Consider the following 17,574-nt stretch of genomic DNA (forward strand, 5'->3'; position numbering starts at 1 on the left):
AGATTACTTGGTGATTCTTGGCCAAGAAGATTCATTTGGTTTTCCACACCTAAGTTTCCCTCCCTTTCTTGCCCTCATTTTATGAGTATCATTTAAGTATCCTGATTCCTTCTCTTCTTTCTATTGAGAAATACACATTTCACATTATACCTTGATCCTCTTTTATTTAGCAACATCATTCTGTACTTGGTAATCTTTTATGAGTTACATTGGCCCATTTCTGGTCTCCTGGCTGTGTACTGGAAATTCGTGGATGTTGTGTAATCACAGGATCAAAACCAGTGAAAGGGCAATAAACTGGGTTAAGAAATCATAGTACCTTCTCCTATCAAAGCCTGCACACAAGACCAGGAAAAGCATCCTGAAACCCACCCTCCATTTCCAGAACGTGAATCCACATCACAACCAGAGGACTACAGACAGTGAACCTCTCAACTGCTCATGATGTCCCAAAGCTATTCAAAAATATTCAAGGCTAGCTGAAAAACAATTCTGTTGTTGTTATTTCTATCATTCTTGCTTCGGGTACTCCCGGCATCTAAGGAGAGCTAATGTGAATGTTTAGTTGCTATGTATCTAACTCTCCTTAAACGCCAAAAAATTCTAGCCAAATAACGTAGTAAATTTTGCTGACGAGTTGATCAATCTCTAAAACAAAAACCCTGAAGGCAGCCAATATAATCAGAAAAAAGTGAATGTTCACTCAAAGGGAATAAAGTTTCTGTAAAAAAATTGTCAATTAAATATTTTTTACAGATACCACACTTTCAGACAGAGAATTTTAGGATGACATTGTTTTCTTTTAGAGAGATTCTTATTTTTAAAAGGTAGGTAGGAAATTGAAGTCTCAAGTAACAAATTTTTATGTAATGATCCGTGAGCAAGGAGCCTAATGGAGAAAGTGGGCATTATTTTTTAAGTAGTGTTCTCATTATATGTAGCAGGGAATCTGGAGAGGGTAAAATTACCTTAACTATAATAAAGACTTGCAATTTAAATAAAAACATATAAAGCATACAGACAGAGTACTAAATATAATTTTAATGACTAGTTCTGAGTTCTATGCACATTAAATAGGACAACAGAAGTTTTCTGAAGCTGAAATGCAATAGAATTTGGGTAAAAAACAAAAAGCATCATGGAAAAAAAATGGCCTTTCATGCCTAAAATTAGATAATAAGACATGAACGCAGTCATTGTAAGTTTACTATAGTTATTATTTAAACTTTCACTTCAATCCTGTAGCATAGAAAGGAGTTTCCTTATCATCATGAAAATTTCTTTTTCTTCTTCAGCTCCAAAGTATTTTTGAAATGTATTAGTCATCATGTTATGCAACTCTAATCTGGGGAGGGAAATAAAAAAGGGTAGTTGCTCCTTTTAAAATGTTATATTTATTATCTATATTGTGAAAGTATATAATTAAAAAAAACCCTTTTTCTTCCTTTCCCTGAGAGGTCTAGAGACATATAAAGAGACAAGGCTACCGTGTTGACAAGATGTTATTTCTATCAGTCTATTCAAGCTACTGCATCCTTGGTCATAGAGTGTCAAGGTGGATCTTGGCTCTACTAACTCAGTGCATATCAAAAGGACCACCGAACAATGCCATTTCATACCTTTCGTCTTAAAGGAGAAGTTACAGTAAGTGCAGTGGTAGGGGCGGACATCTGTATGGGTCCGTATGTGTTTCTTTAACATACTAGGTTTCTTACAACGTATTCCACATTCTTCACAAATGTACTTTCCTCTTCCCCTGCCTCGGACATATACATACTCTTCATTTGATTTATATCTAATTTAAAGAAAAAAAATAGGGAGATTGGATACTAGGTCTTTGAGAAAATATCGATGATTAGAATTCAGCTTACAAAATACAAGAAGTCACAATGTTTACACTCAATCAATACAAATTTTATGCACATGTAAGTAACAATATTCCAGCTTTTCGCATCAACATTTAATATGCAAATAGCTAATTCTGATCAAACCACCTTACTCGTTACCAGGTTTAATTTTAGAACAGAACTCCCTCTTTCTCAGCCACTGGCTCCAAAGTTTTCTTTGTTATTAAATTCAATTACAGCAACTCTAAAAGTACTGGAATTTCTCTTGGCTTCACTAGAGCTACAATCAGCTTTTACAATGTGTTTTTCTCATAACCGAAAACACAGAGACATCCAATACGCAGTGAATTTGTCTCTCTTCGAGCACATTTCCCACGGAGCTCCTTATTGTAAATCAACGTGAAACCCAGAGTTTACTCTGAAAATAGTTCTTAGCTGCCTCCTAGGACCTATGATGTTTCCTAAATATTTTCTTGATCAAAATGGATTTATTTAACATGACATCTAACACATATTTTGCCATGAAGATTCTGTTAATAAGCTGAGAAACCTTGTAACATTTATATAAAATTGGCACTGGTTAAGTCTTCATTCACATGAAAGCAAATGTACATTTAAAAAGTAAGTTTAAATGTACATTTAGAAAGTAAAATTTGTACTTGCCCTCCATCAAATATTTTAATTCTTCTTGGTTCACTTTTGATTAAGGAATTTTCTTTATCTTGCTCACTGTTAATTTCAGAGGCATCTTTATTGCTGAATTCAACTACTGTGGACTTTTGATTACCTAATGCTCTCTGAAAGGAAAAAAAAAAAAAAGAGAAACTAATTTAATAAAACTGAAAACACAAACATGCTAACGTTTCACTTGGAAATTAAAACATGGCAGAGTACCGGACGCGTAGTTAACTTAATGGAATGCATTTCAAGGAAATAACATGTTTAAAGGTCATTTGCTCTCTCCCCTCCCCTATCTTTAACCTATCTGTCTGCACCACTGCGAACTGATAAACCCTATGTTGTTTTAAGACCCCACCACAGTCTCCTGACCAATCACTCACACTACACTCTATTTCTGAAACGAGCTTTATTCTTCCGAGATGGGAAAGCGCCAGTTACCCCATTTGGTATAATAATGTCTCCTACTCCTAAGAACGTGACCAATTCCCTGCGACGTCGGTGGACTGCGACCGTGCACTTCTGTTCAAGCAAAAGTCCGTTTCCCAACATTCTCCCCTTCTCCTATCATTTTAAACCATAATTAATTCTGTTTCCCTGCCGTATCTTCTCAAAAGTTCCTGAATACCGATCACTGTGACATACAGGCAGGTCAGAAGTCAGGCTGTGGACCGATAATAATTAAGTGTCTGGAACACGGTAACACACACCAACATGGCGAGCGTTGTGTGCTTCTCCTATGGAAACACTACAGTGACACCACCTTGGGATTTCACAAGCGTCCCCCTCCTCAGCCCCTACCATTCTCACAGATCCTGCGGTGCCAGCAGCACAGGATCCAGTGTGGAAGGACACTCTCAGGGTGAAGCCACTTGTCCAAGGTCAAGCTTAATAGCAAAGGCTCAAACTCCAGTCCTCTGGCCAAATCCAAAGTGAGGCACAACTTTTCTGATCAAGGGGCCTCTTTGTCACAAACCCTTAAAAACCACATCCCCAAGCAGATGGCTCCGCACCGAGATGACCTGATTCTAGCAAATGAGAGGGTGTGCGCCATGGTCAGAGGGCCCGCACAGCCTCAGAAGGTGCACCCTGGGGAGCTCAGGAAGGCAGTGCGAGGAGGTAATGACACTGACCCTAGCAGACAGGAAGGCATCGGTCTCCTCTTGTCCTAGCAAACACACCAGGTGTCCGCACAATCTGGAATGCATATGCACACTACTCCTTGACTTTATACCCTTAACGCTAATCCTGCTTTTTACCTTCTTTGCAACACCAAATTCCCATTTCTCTTCAGCTCACTTTCCTACCATCGAATCTGGCTTCTGTTCACCAATTACCAACGAGCCAAATGCCCAAATCCTTGTCCCTTCCTTAGTCTTTATACGCTTGGCCACCTGTGCAGTTTATGTTGTTGACCCCTTGCTTCTCTTAGAGACCCTTCCATTTCAGCACCTTTCTTTTCCATTCTCCATTATAAGTACGTTAACATCTGGGTTGTGAGTCAACCCAGTACCCAGGCCTCCACAGCCACCTGCCCACGTCCCCAACACTCCAGCGATATTGGGACCGCTCGGTCCAGGAACCACGTTAGTCTCCATCTTTATGTGACCTTGATTTGACCTCTCTGTCTGCGTATCTTTCCATGAAATTTCCTCCTTGATCTATGTGATACCACTTTCTCCTGGTCCTCCTCTTTCCTTGATGAACAACCTCTCTCAGTTTCCCGTATGCACTTTCTTCATCCATTCAACCCTTTAAGTAGTGGTGAATCCCAAATCCATTCTGAGATCTTCTGTCCTTCCTCCCGCTCTGAGCAAGCTCATTAACTATCCCCATGCACCAAGGAATCCCGACACCTTCCACCAGGAGTCCTCGCCTAGCTCCAAATCTAAGTACACATTTCCAGAGGCATTTCTACCAAGGCACTTGATGCTGAAGGAGAACCACTTTTCCAGAGGCGCTTTGGGAATATTCCAGAAGCTCTGTCTAAATTCTCATGATCAGGTCTCATCTTCCAAGATTCTGATTTTTAGTAGGTCTAGAGTAAAGCCGGGTCATTTAAAAATTAAATTCTGAATGGTTGCCCGCACCCTCCTTTGTTGAAAAAGTATCAATGGCTCACCACCAGTGTGCATATTTTTTTGGTTTTTATCTATATTTCCAACTTGGAAGCATGGCAGTGTTTCAAACTTACACCTTCTAGCCACCCATGGCAGACTCCTCAGGATTCTTTAAAATGAACTAAGTTCTTTATCGTGTCCATGTCATGTCAGCAGACTATTAAAATTTCTCATTCTTTTTACCTGAAACAAAAATCCCTACATTTTTTTTTTAAGACTCAGCTAAAATATCACCACTTTGGGAATTTCTTCCCTGTATCCATACCTCTTTAACCTACCGGCAAATTTAGAGACTTCCTTCTTGGTAAGTATGTGTATGTGTGTGTGTGTGTGTGTGTGTGTCTATATATATGTGTGTGTGTATATGTGTGTGTATATATATATATATATATATATGTATGTGTATATATGTGTATGTATGTATATGTATGTATATGTATGTGTGTGTCTATATATGTGTATGTATGTCTGTATATGTACATATATATATATATATATGTACATATACAGACACACATATCATAGGTCTATGAACCTATATTGTATGCTCATGAACCTGTAAAGGTCACGGACTTAATCTATAATTCTTAATGTCAGGAGTCCACCATGATCCCCTTACCTATTTATTTACTCTCATTTAAATGATTTTTCCCATTTTATAAAGCCAACAACTCTAGTAAGACTGATTACACAAATAACTCCAAATTACAGTTTTATGACCCTATTCTATACATCTTGACCAAATCAACTTAATTATATCAAGTGTATGAGTCAGCTATTCTGTGAGTCTTCTCTCTAGCACTAAGATGATTCTAACACCGGGTGGGAGTTGGGACTAGCATGGCCAGGGGAGGCTAGTCAGGTGTACAAAGACAAGTATGAGTGGCTCTCTGCTTATATTTCAAAATGAAATGTAACAGTCTTTGATTACTCACACCTCTATTCCCCCGCACCAGCAGGGACAAAACACAGACATAATCTCCTTTCACTTAATACAAGAGAAAGATGAAAGTTAAACCGCGATGATCTGTATGTACCATTACGTAAGGACTTAAACATTCAGCTCAGGGCAAGTTATTTCCAAAATGTCTCAAGAGAGAATCACCGAAGGATTCCATGTAACCCTTATCAGTCTAACTCGCGGGGTAAACTTCTCATCCTTTCGTCTGGGTGACTTTATACTTACACAGCACAATTTGTCATTCGAAATTAAGATACACTTTTCAATTAAAACATTTAAAGGCATCAAGACATCGCACAAACTATTTGTGAAGATAAATGATATGTCAAGTACCTTGCTTAAGTTGCTTTTCCACTTGCTTGAATAGACCAATAAATCTGATTTGGAATGGGTAGTTATTGCTTGACAATATAGTGATTTTCCAGTCTTCTGTTTTGAATTAAGGAGAGAAAGGGCAACTTTTGTAGGCAACCCCAGTGGGTTTGGATTACTGGCACTAACTGTCCAATCAGTATAGGCTGAAGTTTTCTGGTCATTCTGAGGCAAATGCAACGCCTTCTGCTTTAGTAGGTAACACCATGTAAAGTTGGTTGAGGTCTTCAGGCTAGGGAAAGGCAGCTGCTGTGCACCTCCCGCATCAGACACTAAAAGTGTGGCTTGACTTTGGTCTTGGATGCTCTCTTTGTCACGTTGAGTTCTAACCCCTGGAGACTTCCTTTCTTGGTTACCGTCTACACATTCCAAAGGAGAAATGTGAATGTCTTCTGCAGGGACAGGTGAATTTCTCAGTGTAAGAGTGAGCGACGTGGAGGACTTGATGTTTTCAAACTCCTGTAGTTCGATTATAGGTTCTGTAACTACAGACTTAGAGTGTTTGGATGACAAATCAGCCGGTAGGACATCTGTCAGACTAACAGCCTCGCTACTAATTTCAGGTTGAGAAAAAACATCCTGTTCCGACAGCACACCATCAAGAGGCTCCGTAGTACAAACCTGCCTCACTAAAATAGGTTTCTTCTGTTTATTAGCTTCACTAGGTCTTGAACTCCCTGGTTCAAAGGGTCTGATCTCTGTTGTACAAATAGACCCATTCTCATCTTTAGCACGCTTCTGGTGCTTTTCCATGGCAATGTCTAAACTGTTTGCTGGGGAAAGCATCCTTTTACTTGAAGCTGAAGATTCTTGCTGGGGGGAAAGCCTACCAACAGACGTTTTCTGGGTTACGGGCAAAGGTTCTGATGGAGGGAGAGTCTGACCCGTCTCTGAAAAAACATTTTCACAGACAGGTTCTGCCTCTGGGTTTGACAAAGCATTCTGGTGATCTGTCTGCAATTTTGGCACGGAATTTTGTTCCTCGCTGATTGGCACCATGCTACAATTAGCCTGGCAAATTGGCTGGTTGGACAGGTCTTGGGTCACCAGGATTTGTGGCAGAGGAGTGACTGTGGCAAAACAGTACGCTGGAACGTTACTCTGCAGATGCACGGGCAATGCAAACGACGTCGGCACGTGCTGCGCCTGCCCACCTAGCTTCAGTGGTGGGGGAACACATGAACTGGACATGGCATCTATCAATTTGGTTGGTAATGCTAACGAAGTCCCGCGATGGTCAGGAGCCCCACCTGGATCCGAGAGAACTTGCTTTGGCAAAGAAAGTACAGGATTGGAAGCACAAGACTGGCTTGAAGTGAAAACCTGACAATGAAGTTGGTACTTGGGAGCAAAGCAACCTTTACTTTTAGAAGCCACACATAAACTGGGATTTGCATCCGGCTGAACACTCTGCATAGACACTTGCAGAGACGTCTGTGTGTTTGGGTGGCTATGGGGGGTGTGGACTGGACTTAACACGTTGATACCGAAAAGCTGTTGAACGGGGAAGATGTTAGTAGAGCTGGAACTGGAGGTTTCTGTTCGCTGATCCTTAACTTGAGTCTGGGAGTGCAGAGCGTTTGCAGGAAACTCGGCTAAAGATGCATTCGTGAGCTGAGGGCCCGGAAACGGTGCTGTGTTCACACTCGCAAGAGCGATTGTTTGGAAAGATGGTGGGTTGCTGGGAGACACACGAGTATCTGGGGCTAGGTTTAAAGATATCTGCCGCATCAGTGGGCCCCTCCTTCTTTCTAAGAGAGGCACGTGCCCGGTGACCCCCATTCCCGAAGGGGACGTCAGGGGCTGCGATTCAACAGGTGGTGTTGTCTGGGGTGGAGTTATGCTTCCACAGTCAAACGATTTACTTCTGAAATCAGAGACCTCCATCGACGTTTGCACGCAGCTAATGTGTTCTGAAGCGGTGCGCCTCATTTCTCGGTGAGTTCCAGGAATGTTCAGTGTATTCGAGCCAGCTGGAATCATGAGAAACTCTGCTCTGTTTAGAAAATCCATTTTGGGGGAAGCCTCCGTTTTAGAAACCTCCTCAACGTCCAATGAAGCTGAGAAACTCGAAGTGTGAGATAAACTACTCTCCCTACTTAGGCTCCTGGACAGAGTGGAGTCGAAACTCGATTCTGTGGACGAGTGCTCCATCTCGGCAAGACGGAGCCTCTTCTTTTTGGGTGGCAGCTTCTCGGTTGGCAACTTTGACAAGGTTTCACTACGCTGAGGCCAACTGAACTTCTCTGACTTTTCCTGATCATAGCCTTGGGCTTCGAGGTCCCGATCTGGCTCTTCGGTGACCAGAATTTCTGGGACTTGGATGTTGTGCTGCCGAACGAGTCGGGAGGGCTGTCCCAACACATGTCGTTCACTTGGACTCTTCCTGGGACCGTCCTGAAGTTCTGCTCTCAGAGCATCTGATGACAGCGCAGGCTGGTGAGGGTGAGACGCGTTCTGGGGAAGGCGCCCTTCTTCTGGGGAAATTCCCATCACTTTCAGAGATCCGGGCTTCACTGTCCTGTTCAGCTCCTGGAAGGAGACTGGGGAACCTCTTTCAAAAGACTCAAGCTTGTCAAATGAATTGGGTCTGCTCAGCGAGTTTGTATGCTGAATGACGGAGATTCCAGTTCCGTGCCTCTTCGGCTCCGTCTTGTCCTGGGCAGCTGAACTCATGTGTTGCTCCACGATGGTAGACAGCTTGGGATCCATGGTCTGGTCGGGACCTCTGGCCGCCAGCTGGATTTGGGAGGCCTGCAGCTGTATCTTTCTATGCTGGTCACTTGTTATTGCAACGTTATGCTTAGACAAAGTGGAAGCAGGGCCCAGAGAATTCTGGAACTGGAGGCCTTCGGAGCTTTTCGGGGACGCCCCCCTTTCATTTTGCTGAAGTTCATCATCATCTCCGACACTCTTCATCTTCCTCCGTTTTCTGATCTGAGGTGTCTGCTCCCACACCCCTGCAGGGCCCGCAACTCGGTAGTGCAGAATCTGAGGCTGTGTACTACCAGCAGGCACGGGGCTGTGTTCAGGTTCCCTCACGGCCACCTTTGTTTTTGGTCCATGTAACTCTGAACAGTAAAATTTCTTATGGTTTTCAAAATTCTCCAGTTTTCTATACCTGTTTCTGCAGGTTTCACACTCAAACATTGTCCCTCGCCCTTGATGGGACTTCTTTTTCTCCAAATGTGAGCCTGGGGCCAAGGACTTGCCCCTTGCCGGCCCAGTGTCACTGGCCGCACCGCATCCTGGATAGCTCTCGTCCAGGGACTGTCCAGCACCGAGAAGGTGGTTTTCATTTGCTGAAGAGTCTTCTACTGCTGACTGTCTGACAAGGGTCCGCGGATGTGCACTCTGGGGCACGGCAGTGTTAGGGCCTGACACAAAGACGTCATCGTAGAAAGCGCCGATTTTGTCATCAAATGACTGACTTCCTCTCAGGGGGTGAGGGGGCGGGATGACGCTCGCAGGTACTGCTGAATAACCTGTGGTAGGCATGGAGTTACTCCTCGTAATGGGCAAGCAGTCAAGGGAAGGTACAGACAGAAGGAAGACTTGCTTCGATTTCTCGGTAGGGGTGAAAGGGGACTTTGGTATATCCGAGCTGGAGCTTGTTCTCCGTCCCATTGGTTTCAAATCGAACTGGAAAGAATCTTTAAATATGTATGACTTGGGAGAGTCGATACTTCCTCGCCTCGAGAGAGAGGTTCTCCGTGGCTTTACGCTATCCAGCTGCTTATCGTCAACCAAGGCTTCGTTGTCTGAGATCAGCTTTGATATCCGCTCCTCAAGTGTTTTCGTCGCCAAGGGTGGGCGCATCTGACCCGGTAGAAGCAATGCTTTTTCACTTGTTGACAGAGCAGAAGGTGCTGGTGTACTGATCCGAGGTGCAGAGGGCCCATTATTCTTATTTAAGTCTTGGTCCGTGGTGGGCAACGTTTTGGCAAAGGGAGTCGGCGGACTCGCGGTCTGGTCGGCACTTTCCGAACGTGAAAAGTAACCAGAATCCGTACTTCCTAAACTCCGAGGACTCAGAAGTTTTCCTTGCTGCTCTTGGGAGCAATCGGTAGCCTGCTGCCTTTGCAGCTGGGCATGTCCTGTCCCCATGTGAGGCTCCTGTTTCCCTTCTGGCTGACTCCCGTCCCCTTTCTGACGGGACTTCTCGTCAGTCTCGAGGGAGGATGTCCAGGCTGAGTGGGACAGGACATTGGTTCCCTGAAGGTCCTTCGGTGTCTGTGCACTAGACAGTTCAGGCTTGGAGTCCGGGAGCTTTGGGCTGTCGACTCTTAAAGGGGACACGCCGACAGGGTGGACCACGACTTTTGGTAACTCTGGCACAGCCTGTGATTCTGAAGATTTGTCCTGTAGTGGAAAGTCACCTACCACATGGTCTGGATTGCTTGGAATGGAACTTGATTTTGGTAACGCTTCAGAATGGGACATCATTTTCATTATCTGCACAGGCTGCGGGTCCATGGAGACTGGGTCGTTCTGTCTTTCCTCAGCAGCCCCCTCCTCATCGCTCTCCCCACTGTCTTCTACGTCCGATTGGATGCTAAGTGCTTTGGGGGACTCCTGTGACGAGAACAAACCACCAGCATCTGGTTGCAAGACAAGACCCAGTTTGATAGTATGTGCATGGGACTTTTTGTGCTTGTACAGATTGCTTTTAGTCTTAAATGAAAATCCACAGGTCACACAGGGATAGGGTCGCTCTCCAGTATGGGAGCGGATGTGCTTCAAAAGCACGCTAGGCTTTGCACAAGCTCTATTGCAATACTCACAAATGTATTTTCCTTGTTTTTTTGGCTTCTGATCTTTCAGAAGAAGATTGCACATTTGCTCCACGCTGTGGTTAACGACAGAGGCGACAGGAGCTGAATTATAAATTGGCGTGGGGGCTGACGGTGTCGAATGGGCTGGACTCACGGACATCGGTGAAGCAGAATCCATTTGCTGGTTTTGAGGAGTAACCTGAGTTCTACTGGAAGGCGGAGTCAGACCCACAGATGACGTCGCTGCCATATGATAAACCTGTTCAAGTTTGGCATTCTCTTGATTTTGCAGATTCACCAGGGACCTTGGGAAACCTGAACGTGCTGGAAGCGGCTGATTTTGTTGGTGAGGCAGAGAAACAAAGTGTTCGTGTTGGTTACACGGGTGAGACACTGACTGAACTGTGGCTGGCTCACTCTTCTGAGTTGCAGACACGTGCACGGTGTACGAGGGACAAGGAGAAGGCTGTGATTCAGAAACAGATTCTTGGGAAGTCTGAGTTGGGGCATCCGGTGAGCTGCTGTTTAACTGAGAAGGGGGTTGTACAGTTTTATTTGGTCTCAGTTTTTCTACCTTAACTGCACAAGATGAGCCCTTTTGCGACAAGGTGCTCAGCTCTGGCTCCATTGCCTTCAGTAAGACATCAAATGCGGTGTTTGTGTAAGAGGAGGCGGGACTACGAGTGGAGGAGATACATTCACTGCGGTCAGTCCTGGTTTTACTCGACAAAGATCGAGAGTCACATTTTGCATCCGGGAAGCCCGACCTGCTGGGGTCAGAGCCTGCCGATCCCCATCGGCGCAGTTCAGATGGGTGCTGCAGAAACACGGGCTTCTTTGGGGACACAGAATCTTCGGATTTGGAGGCCTCAGCGACTACCCCAGGTGTTTCTCCATTGTGTTTGGCAAACTGCTTCCCATTTTTCACGGGGCTAGGATTCTGCTTCTTGTGAGACTCCGGCGCGCTCTGAAGAACAGCAAAAGCAGGCTCGTCTGTATTTTGTTTATGTTTTGCCTGAAGGGGACTCCTCAGTGGGGATTTCGGTATTTTTTTCAGGTGGTTCTCAGCTACAATCTTTTTTCGTTTCACACCTTTAAGTGATTCTGAAGTTGCTTTAATACCAGCCTCTAAGATTTCTGTTAAAAAAAAAAAAAAGAAAAAGTTAAAAAGTAAATTGGTAAGACGGCCGACATGCCAACCACGCATATATATTTTTTTTAAAATGAGGATTACAATCATGAGGGTGTTACGACAACTAAAGAAGGTAGTTTACGGAAAGCCAGCTGTGGATAAAACTGTATTTTGATATCTTGGCATTTGCAAGAATGTTGGCAATCAAAAGCTACTGGAACAATCGTGCAGAGACCTTAGTGTCCATTTCCGGAATGCTTTGTTCCTCCCTGGACCCCCAGCTCACCAGCGTCCTAGAACCTGATCTTTCAAAACTACGTTATTCTCCCTCCTCACAGTGACAGCTGAGGACTCAGTCTATCCAACAGTCTGAGACACCTGCTGCACAAAGAAGAAAACTCAACCTTTTAATGCGGGGTATTTGACGGTCTCGTCGCAATTTAGTATCTTTTGTTTTTATTTATTTTTTATTAGAGAGAGAGGCAGAGTGAGCAAGGGAGGGGCAGAGGGAGAGGGAGAGAATCCCAAGCAGGCTCCACGCTTAGCACGGAGCCCAATGCAGGGCTCGATTCCACAACGCCAGGATCATGATCTGAGCTGAAATCAAGAGTTGGATGCTCAACAGACTGAGCCACCCAGGCGCCCCACATTTAGTACCTTCTCGAGAAAACTTCTCAGCAAGTTTTAAAGTAAGAGGATTCCAAAACATGCAATAGTGCCATTTTTTGTGAGGAAAAAAAAAGCTAGTATACAATAATTTTTGGAGCAAACATTATCTCAGACGCTTATGAGATATTAAGGTTGGTAGAATCATAAAGAACTACTATTGCAGTAATTGTATCAGTGAACAAAAACTATGAAAGTAAAAACATCTCCCTTATTTGTGGTTCTCCACCAACACAATTTAAAAAGTCATAATGTTGTAATGGCCCTTAGTTTTAAAAAAAATCGCCATTTTAACGGAACAAAACATCCAATGGCTAGGTTTCTTTGTCATTAATGACAGGTAGATGGAAGGCAGGTGGACAGGTAGGTGAGCTAACTGTGGGAGACAAGACAGGAAGCTACCTTCATTTCTGGCTGTGTTGGAAGGAAATCCATGTTTAACTGGCCTCAGCCACCCACAACCACCGTCAACTATGACGTTTGTGAGCAGTAAATATCTGCCATGATTTCATTTGTTTCCATTTGTTGGACTCTTGGGCACACAGACAAAAACTTATTCAAGCTCCTCTTATTTATTTGTAGAAAAGTCAAATACTCAAATTCCTGGTTATTTTCAAATAGCTGTTGCAACGGACGTATTTGAAATTCATATCAGACCAAATGCCTATGCCATAATAACCACTGGAGATAAAAAATTTATATAAAATAAAAAAAAAATACCCTAGTCCTCTTGTGATGATTGGTTTATGTGCTGTGATAGATTAAGTTAATGAAAAAACACAGGACTAACACGCTAACGATACGTTTATCCACCATAATCAGAAGAGCAAAAATTTAAAAAAGGGGAGGGTCCCTCATGACTAAAATGCTTGAGCTAAGAAAAACAGAAAAACAAGTATCAGGTTTGTTGATACGAAATGATGTTGAGCAAATCTTTTTTATGTTTTGATCTACTCATTTACAGAATGTTTCCCACTGTTTTTCCCTTTTCAAGATAAACGCAATAAACTGAATGTCATATGTTGTGTCTACCGGGCTAATGGACACCATGAAAAACACGAATCATCATCTAGGATGAGTAGTTTCCCCAGTCACTTCCAAAAGGCTTGGAGTGGGTTGTAGGAAAGGTGAAAGCCACCAGGCTGTCAAAATACATATAAAGACACAGAGGGGGGCGCCTGGGTGGCTTAGTCGGTTAAGCCTCTGATTCCATTTCAGCTCAGGTCATGATCTCATGGTTCTGGGGTGGATCCCCATGTCAGAATCCCTGCTTGGGATTCTCTCTCTCTACCCCTCCTCTGCTCTCCCTCACTTTCAAAAATGAACGTTAAAAAAGACTGTATGTATGTGTACACACACACACACACACACACACACACACACACCCATGCCAAGCCCCTTCCAGAACCTACGGAACCAGTGGCTTAGTTGGGTAGATAGGCTTATTTTGTTATGTTTTACGTGGTTTTTGGAATAAGCTTTTATGTTTAGATAGTTATTTGTAAAAAAAAAAAAAAAAAAAATTAAATAATGTCTTACACTTCAAAAAAAAAAAAAAAAAAAAAAAAAAAGCAAAAATTCAACCCACGAGCAGAAACACCCAGAAATACCACATTAAGTTTTAAAGGGATTCTATAAGCCATCCTATGTATGTTTTAAACAGAAAGGGTAAAATTTAACTTTGTACTTAAATGAAGCTGAGTGAAAATAAAGGAAAAACCGCCCTTAAATCTGTATTTCTTTATGGAGACACCACTTTCCTAAAAATTCTTCTGAAGTTAAGAATTTGGACAACCGTATTTTAAATAGATATTCTGAACTGCAGGCTTCAATTTTAGACGATTCGGCTCCCTTTTGTCAGTGTCTAACATTTACATTCTATCTGCATAGTTGTTGACTCTTGGTCTCTCCGAATTTTAACACTTACTTGCCGCTAATGCATCAATTCTTTCTTTCAAAATGCTGCAACCTCTTTTGCTCTGTGGCAGGAGCCTGGAGCCAGCCTGGCTGATGGCCTCCCCTCCTTGGCATGACTTGCCTTTCTTCTGTTAGTCTGTCTGCAAAATTCTTTTACTTCTGAAATCTGTTAACTGCGAGTCAGCTCAGAGTTTGTTACTACACAAACTTTAAGTCTTTCCCCCTAGAACACAGTGTCCTTCTCCATGAGGAGACGCGTTTTGCTTCTTCCAGAAAACTTTTCTTTTTTTTGCATCTTCAAGTAGATCTATCTTCTGGCCAATGTTTTCTTTGGGGTGGGCTCCTTTATGGACACTAATTATCTTTATGCTGCACCATGTTTACAAGGATTTAAATTGCTTCCACCTTTTTGGGTTTTTCTTGCCTTTCGCTTTCTCTAGAACTATCTAACGCTTTTCCCTATGTCAGTCGCTCAATTTTCAGCTATTAAATTCCTTACTGTTTCAAATGTCTTTATTTGTTTTGGACGAAGATTATTTCGTTCTCATCTTGTTCCCTTAGCTCCATATTTCCCGTTTCATCTCACTTTATTGTCTCATATCATGTTTGAGTTGTCGCTTAAGTTTATGATCTTGGGGCACCTGGGTGGCTCCGTTGGTTAAGCGTCTGAGTCTTGATTTCGGCTCAGGTCATGATCTCACAGTTCGTGGGTTGGAGCCCAGCATCGGGCTGTGCTCTACCAGCGCGGAGCCTGCCTGGGAGTCTCTCTCTCCTTCTCTGTCCCTCCCCCCGTCACGCTCTCTCAAAATAAATAAACATTAAAAAAAAAATTATAACCTTATTGAGTTCAATGCTTAGAACACACTTCTGTTTCTGAGGGAATATTTTAAGGCTGAGCATTTAGTCTGTCTTTTCATGTTCTGTGTGCTTTTCTAAGACTGCCTGAGACAATGGGGGAGGGGAAGGGGATGGCGTTCACTGGAGAATATGATCCTAATCGTCTTTGTTCTGAGCTGCAGTCACACCTCTGAGATTTTGTCGTGTCTCCTTTAACAGAGTTCACACTCCTTGCTCAAGGGATAAAGCCCATTCCATCATGGGTGGCTGGATGGGGATGACTTTGCATGTTGGATCAGTCTCTAAATCCAAGGACTTTGTGGTCATTGTGGTTGTGAACGGAGAGGGCAGCAGATGGGATCAGAGAGAATGCAAACACAGGGAGGGGACCGGGCACATCTGAGATGAACACCACACTATCATCCCAGAGCTGGGACTGAAACAAGTTGTGTGCCTCACTGCTGACCGTTACCTTGGTTCTCAAGATCGGGGCAGGCGTGCACAGAGTGGATGGCTAAGGTGTGCACAGAGTGATTCGGGCTACGACTCATAGACAGAAGCCTCCTTCTGGGAACCAAGGCCTGGAGTAGGAGGACGTGGCAGACCCTGGGACCTTGGAGAACGAAGCACCCGGCATACTTTTGAATCCCGATCAATGTCCAGTGTATCCACCAGAGAGTGACGGAAGTTGCTTTCACCTGCCCTCTTTATCTACAGGAAAGGGCACGATCATCACACGCTGTGGCTGCATCTACCCTGCTGGGTATACAGTTGCCAGAGGCCAGAGTTAAGAGGATGCACAGACCAGAATGCCTCAAGGCAGAAACAGGGTGGGGATGAGGGCTGGGAGGGGCTGCTGTTCCCATCGGGGCCTGCGCTCACTTTAAAGGCGATCTGGTATTTCGGCGTACTGAAGGGAAAACTAACTAGAGGATCTGAGAGACCACAGGGTAAGTGGCAGAAGGCAGTGTAAAGGACGGTGGCTTTTCGATACGCCCACTCCCCACGGCCAGCGCGCGGGCCTACCTTCCGCTCGCCATATGGGCGCGACTTTGTATTCTACCACAGGGTTCCAGGGCCGCTGGGGTTTTACTGACACTGGGGTTGGAAACACTTGGGGCACGTGCCCTGTTTGTGTAAACGATGAGATACCACCCGCTTTCCTTACGCAGTGCTGATGTGCAGTCAGAGTGGGCAAGGGTGGGACAGGCCCCAAAACGGGAGTCAACCAACTGCTGAACCCTGCGTTGGGGGGGGGGGGGGGGGGGCGTGCTCCTGGAAAGGGTCGGCGGCCAGGCAGAGGCTCTGAGGCATCAACAGGTCGGAACCCCAAAGAGCAATTCATTTAACAAGTACCAGTCACACTGAGGGGAGGGACCGCAGCGGGCAGCGTGACCCTGTCGAAAGCTTCGATCTGCAGGCGCTTCGTCAGAAAGCCAGTCCTCCACTGGGGAGGTGGCCGAACAGCTCGGAAAGATCACGAAGGCCACTTGACGGGGGAGAGGGGAGCAGCTAGAGAAACAGGGGCTAAAGCTCCCACCTTCTCTGAAAGGAAGGCACTGGCACCTCGTGTGCCAAGGACAAGCCTAGTGAACGTGAGGCCTCCTCTAGCTTTTGGAGAGGAGCACCAAGGAGCGTAAAACGGCACAATCCGCGGGTTTCCAGGATTACTTTAGAGAGCAACAGAATGAAAACAAACACGTTTCCTGAGACAGAGCATCTGGGTTGCCAGTTAAATGCGGCAAAAAATACTCCTGAGGCTGGTAGTAGGTATCGGGAACTACAACCCAACGGCGTGTTTAAAGAAAAAAAAAAATTATTTTAATGTTTATTCATCTTAGAGGGAGACAGCATGTGAGTGGGGGAGGGGCAGACAGAGAGGGAGACACAGAATCCAAAGCAGGCTCCAGGCTCCAAGCCATCAGCCCAGAGCCCGATGTGGGGCTCGAACCCATGAACCGTCACGTCGTGACCTGAGCTGAAGTCAAATGCTTAACTGACCGAGCCACCCAGGTGCCTCTCAACAGTGGCTTTAAAAGCTCGCCTTGCTGGCAGGTGAATCACTTTTCCGGATTTACTCAGAGACGCATCAGGGTGAAAAACTTTAGGGTCTTCTGGGTCTTGGGGACACAAGGACTACTTGTCCTCTAACAACGCAGAGCATGTTGTATCAGAAAGTAAAGAGACCAGGAGTGCCTGGGTAGCTCAGTCGTTTAAGCGTCTGACTTCAGCTCAGGTCATGATCTCACAGATCAGGGGTTCAAGCCCC

At 44.5% G+C, this 17,574-nt stretch overlaps 1 protein-coding gene across 7 annotated transcripts in view; it reads right to left on the bottom strand.

The window, feature by feature from the left end:
- HIVEP1 (HIVEP zinc finger 1) overlaps positions 1-17,574 on the bottom strand; it is a 149,339-nt gene that overhangs the window by 28,190 nt on the left and 103,575 nt on the right. For all 7 annotated transcript variants that reach the window (XM_058732996.1, XM_058732997.1, XM_058732994.1 and 4 more), the window contains 3 exons: positions 5,940-11,890; positions 2,511-2,644; positions 1,620-1,795 (listed from right to left, as the gene is read on the bottom strand). In XM_058732996.1, coding sequence (XP_058588979.1) covers positions 1,620-1,795; positions 2,511-2,644; positions 5,940-11,890 — 6,261 coding nt within the window. The remainder of the gene's footprint in view (positions 1-1,619; positions 1,796-2,510; positions 2,645-5,939; positions 11,891-17,574) is intronic.

This window comes from Neofelis nebulosa, chromosome 6, assembly GCF_028018385.1.
Source record: "Neofelis nebulosa isolate mNeoNeb1 chromosome 6, mNeoNeb1.pri, whole genome shotgun sequence".
NCBI lineage: Eukaryota > Metazoa > Chordata > Mammalia > Carnivora > Felidae > Neofelis > Neofelis nebulosa.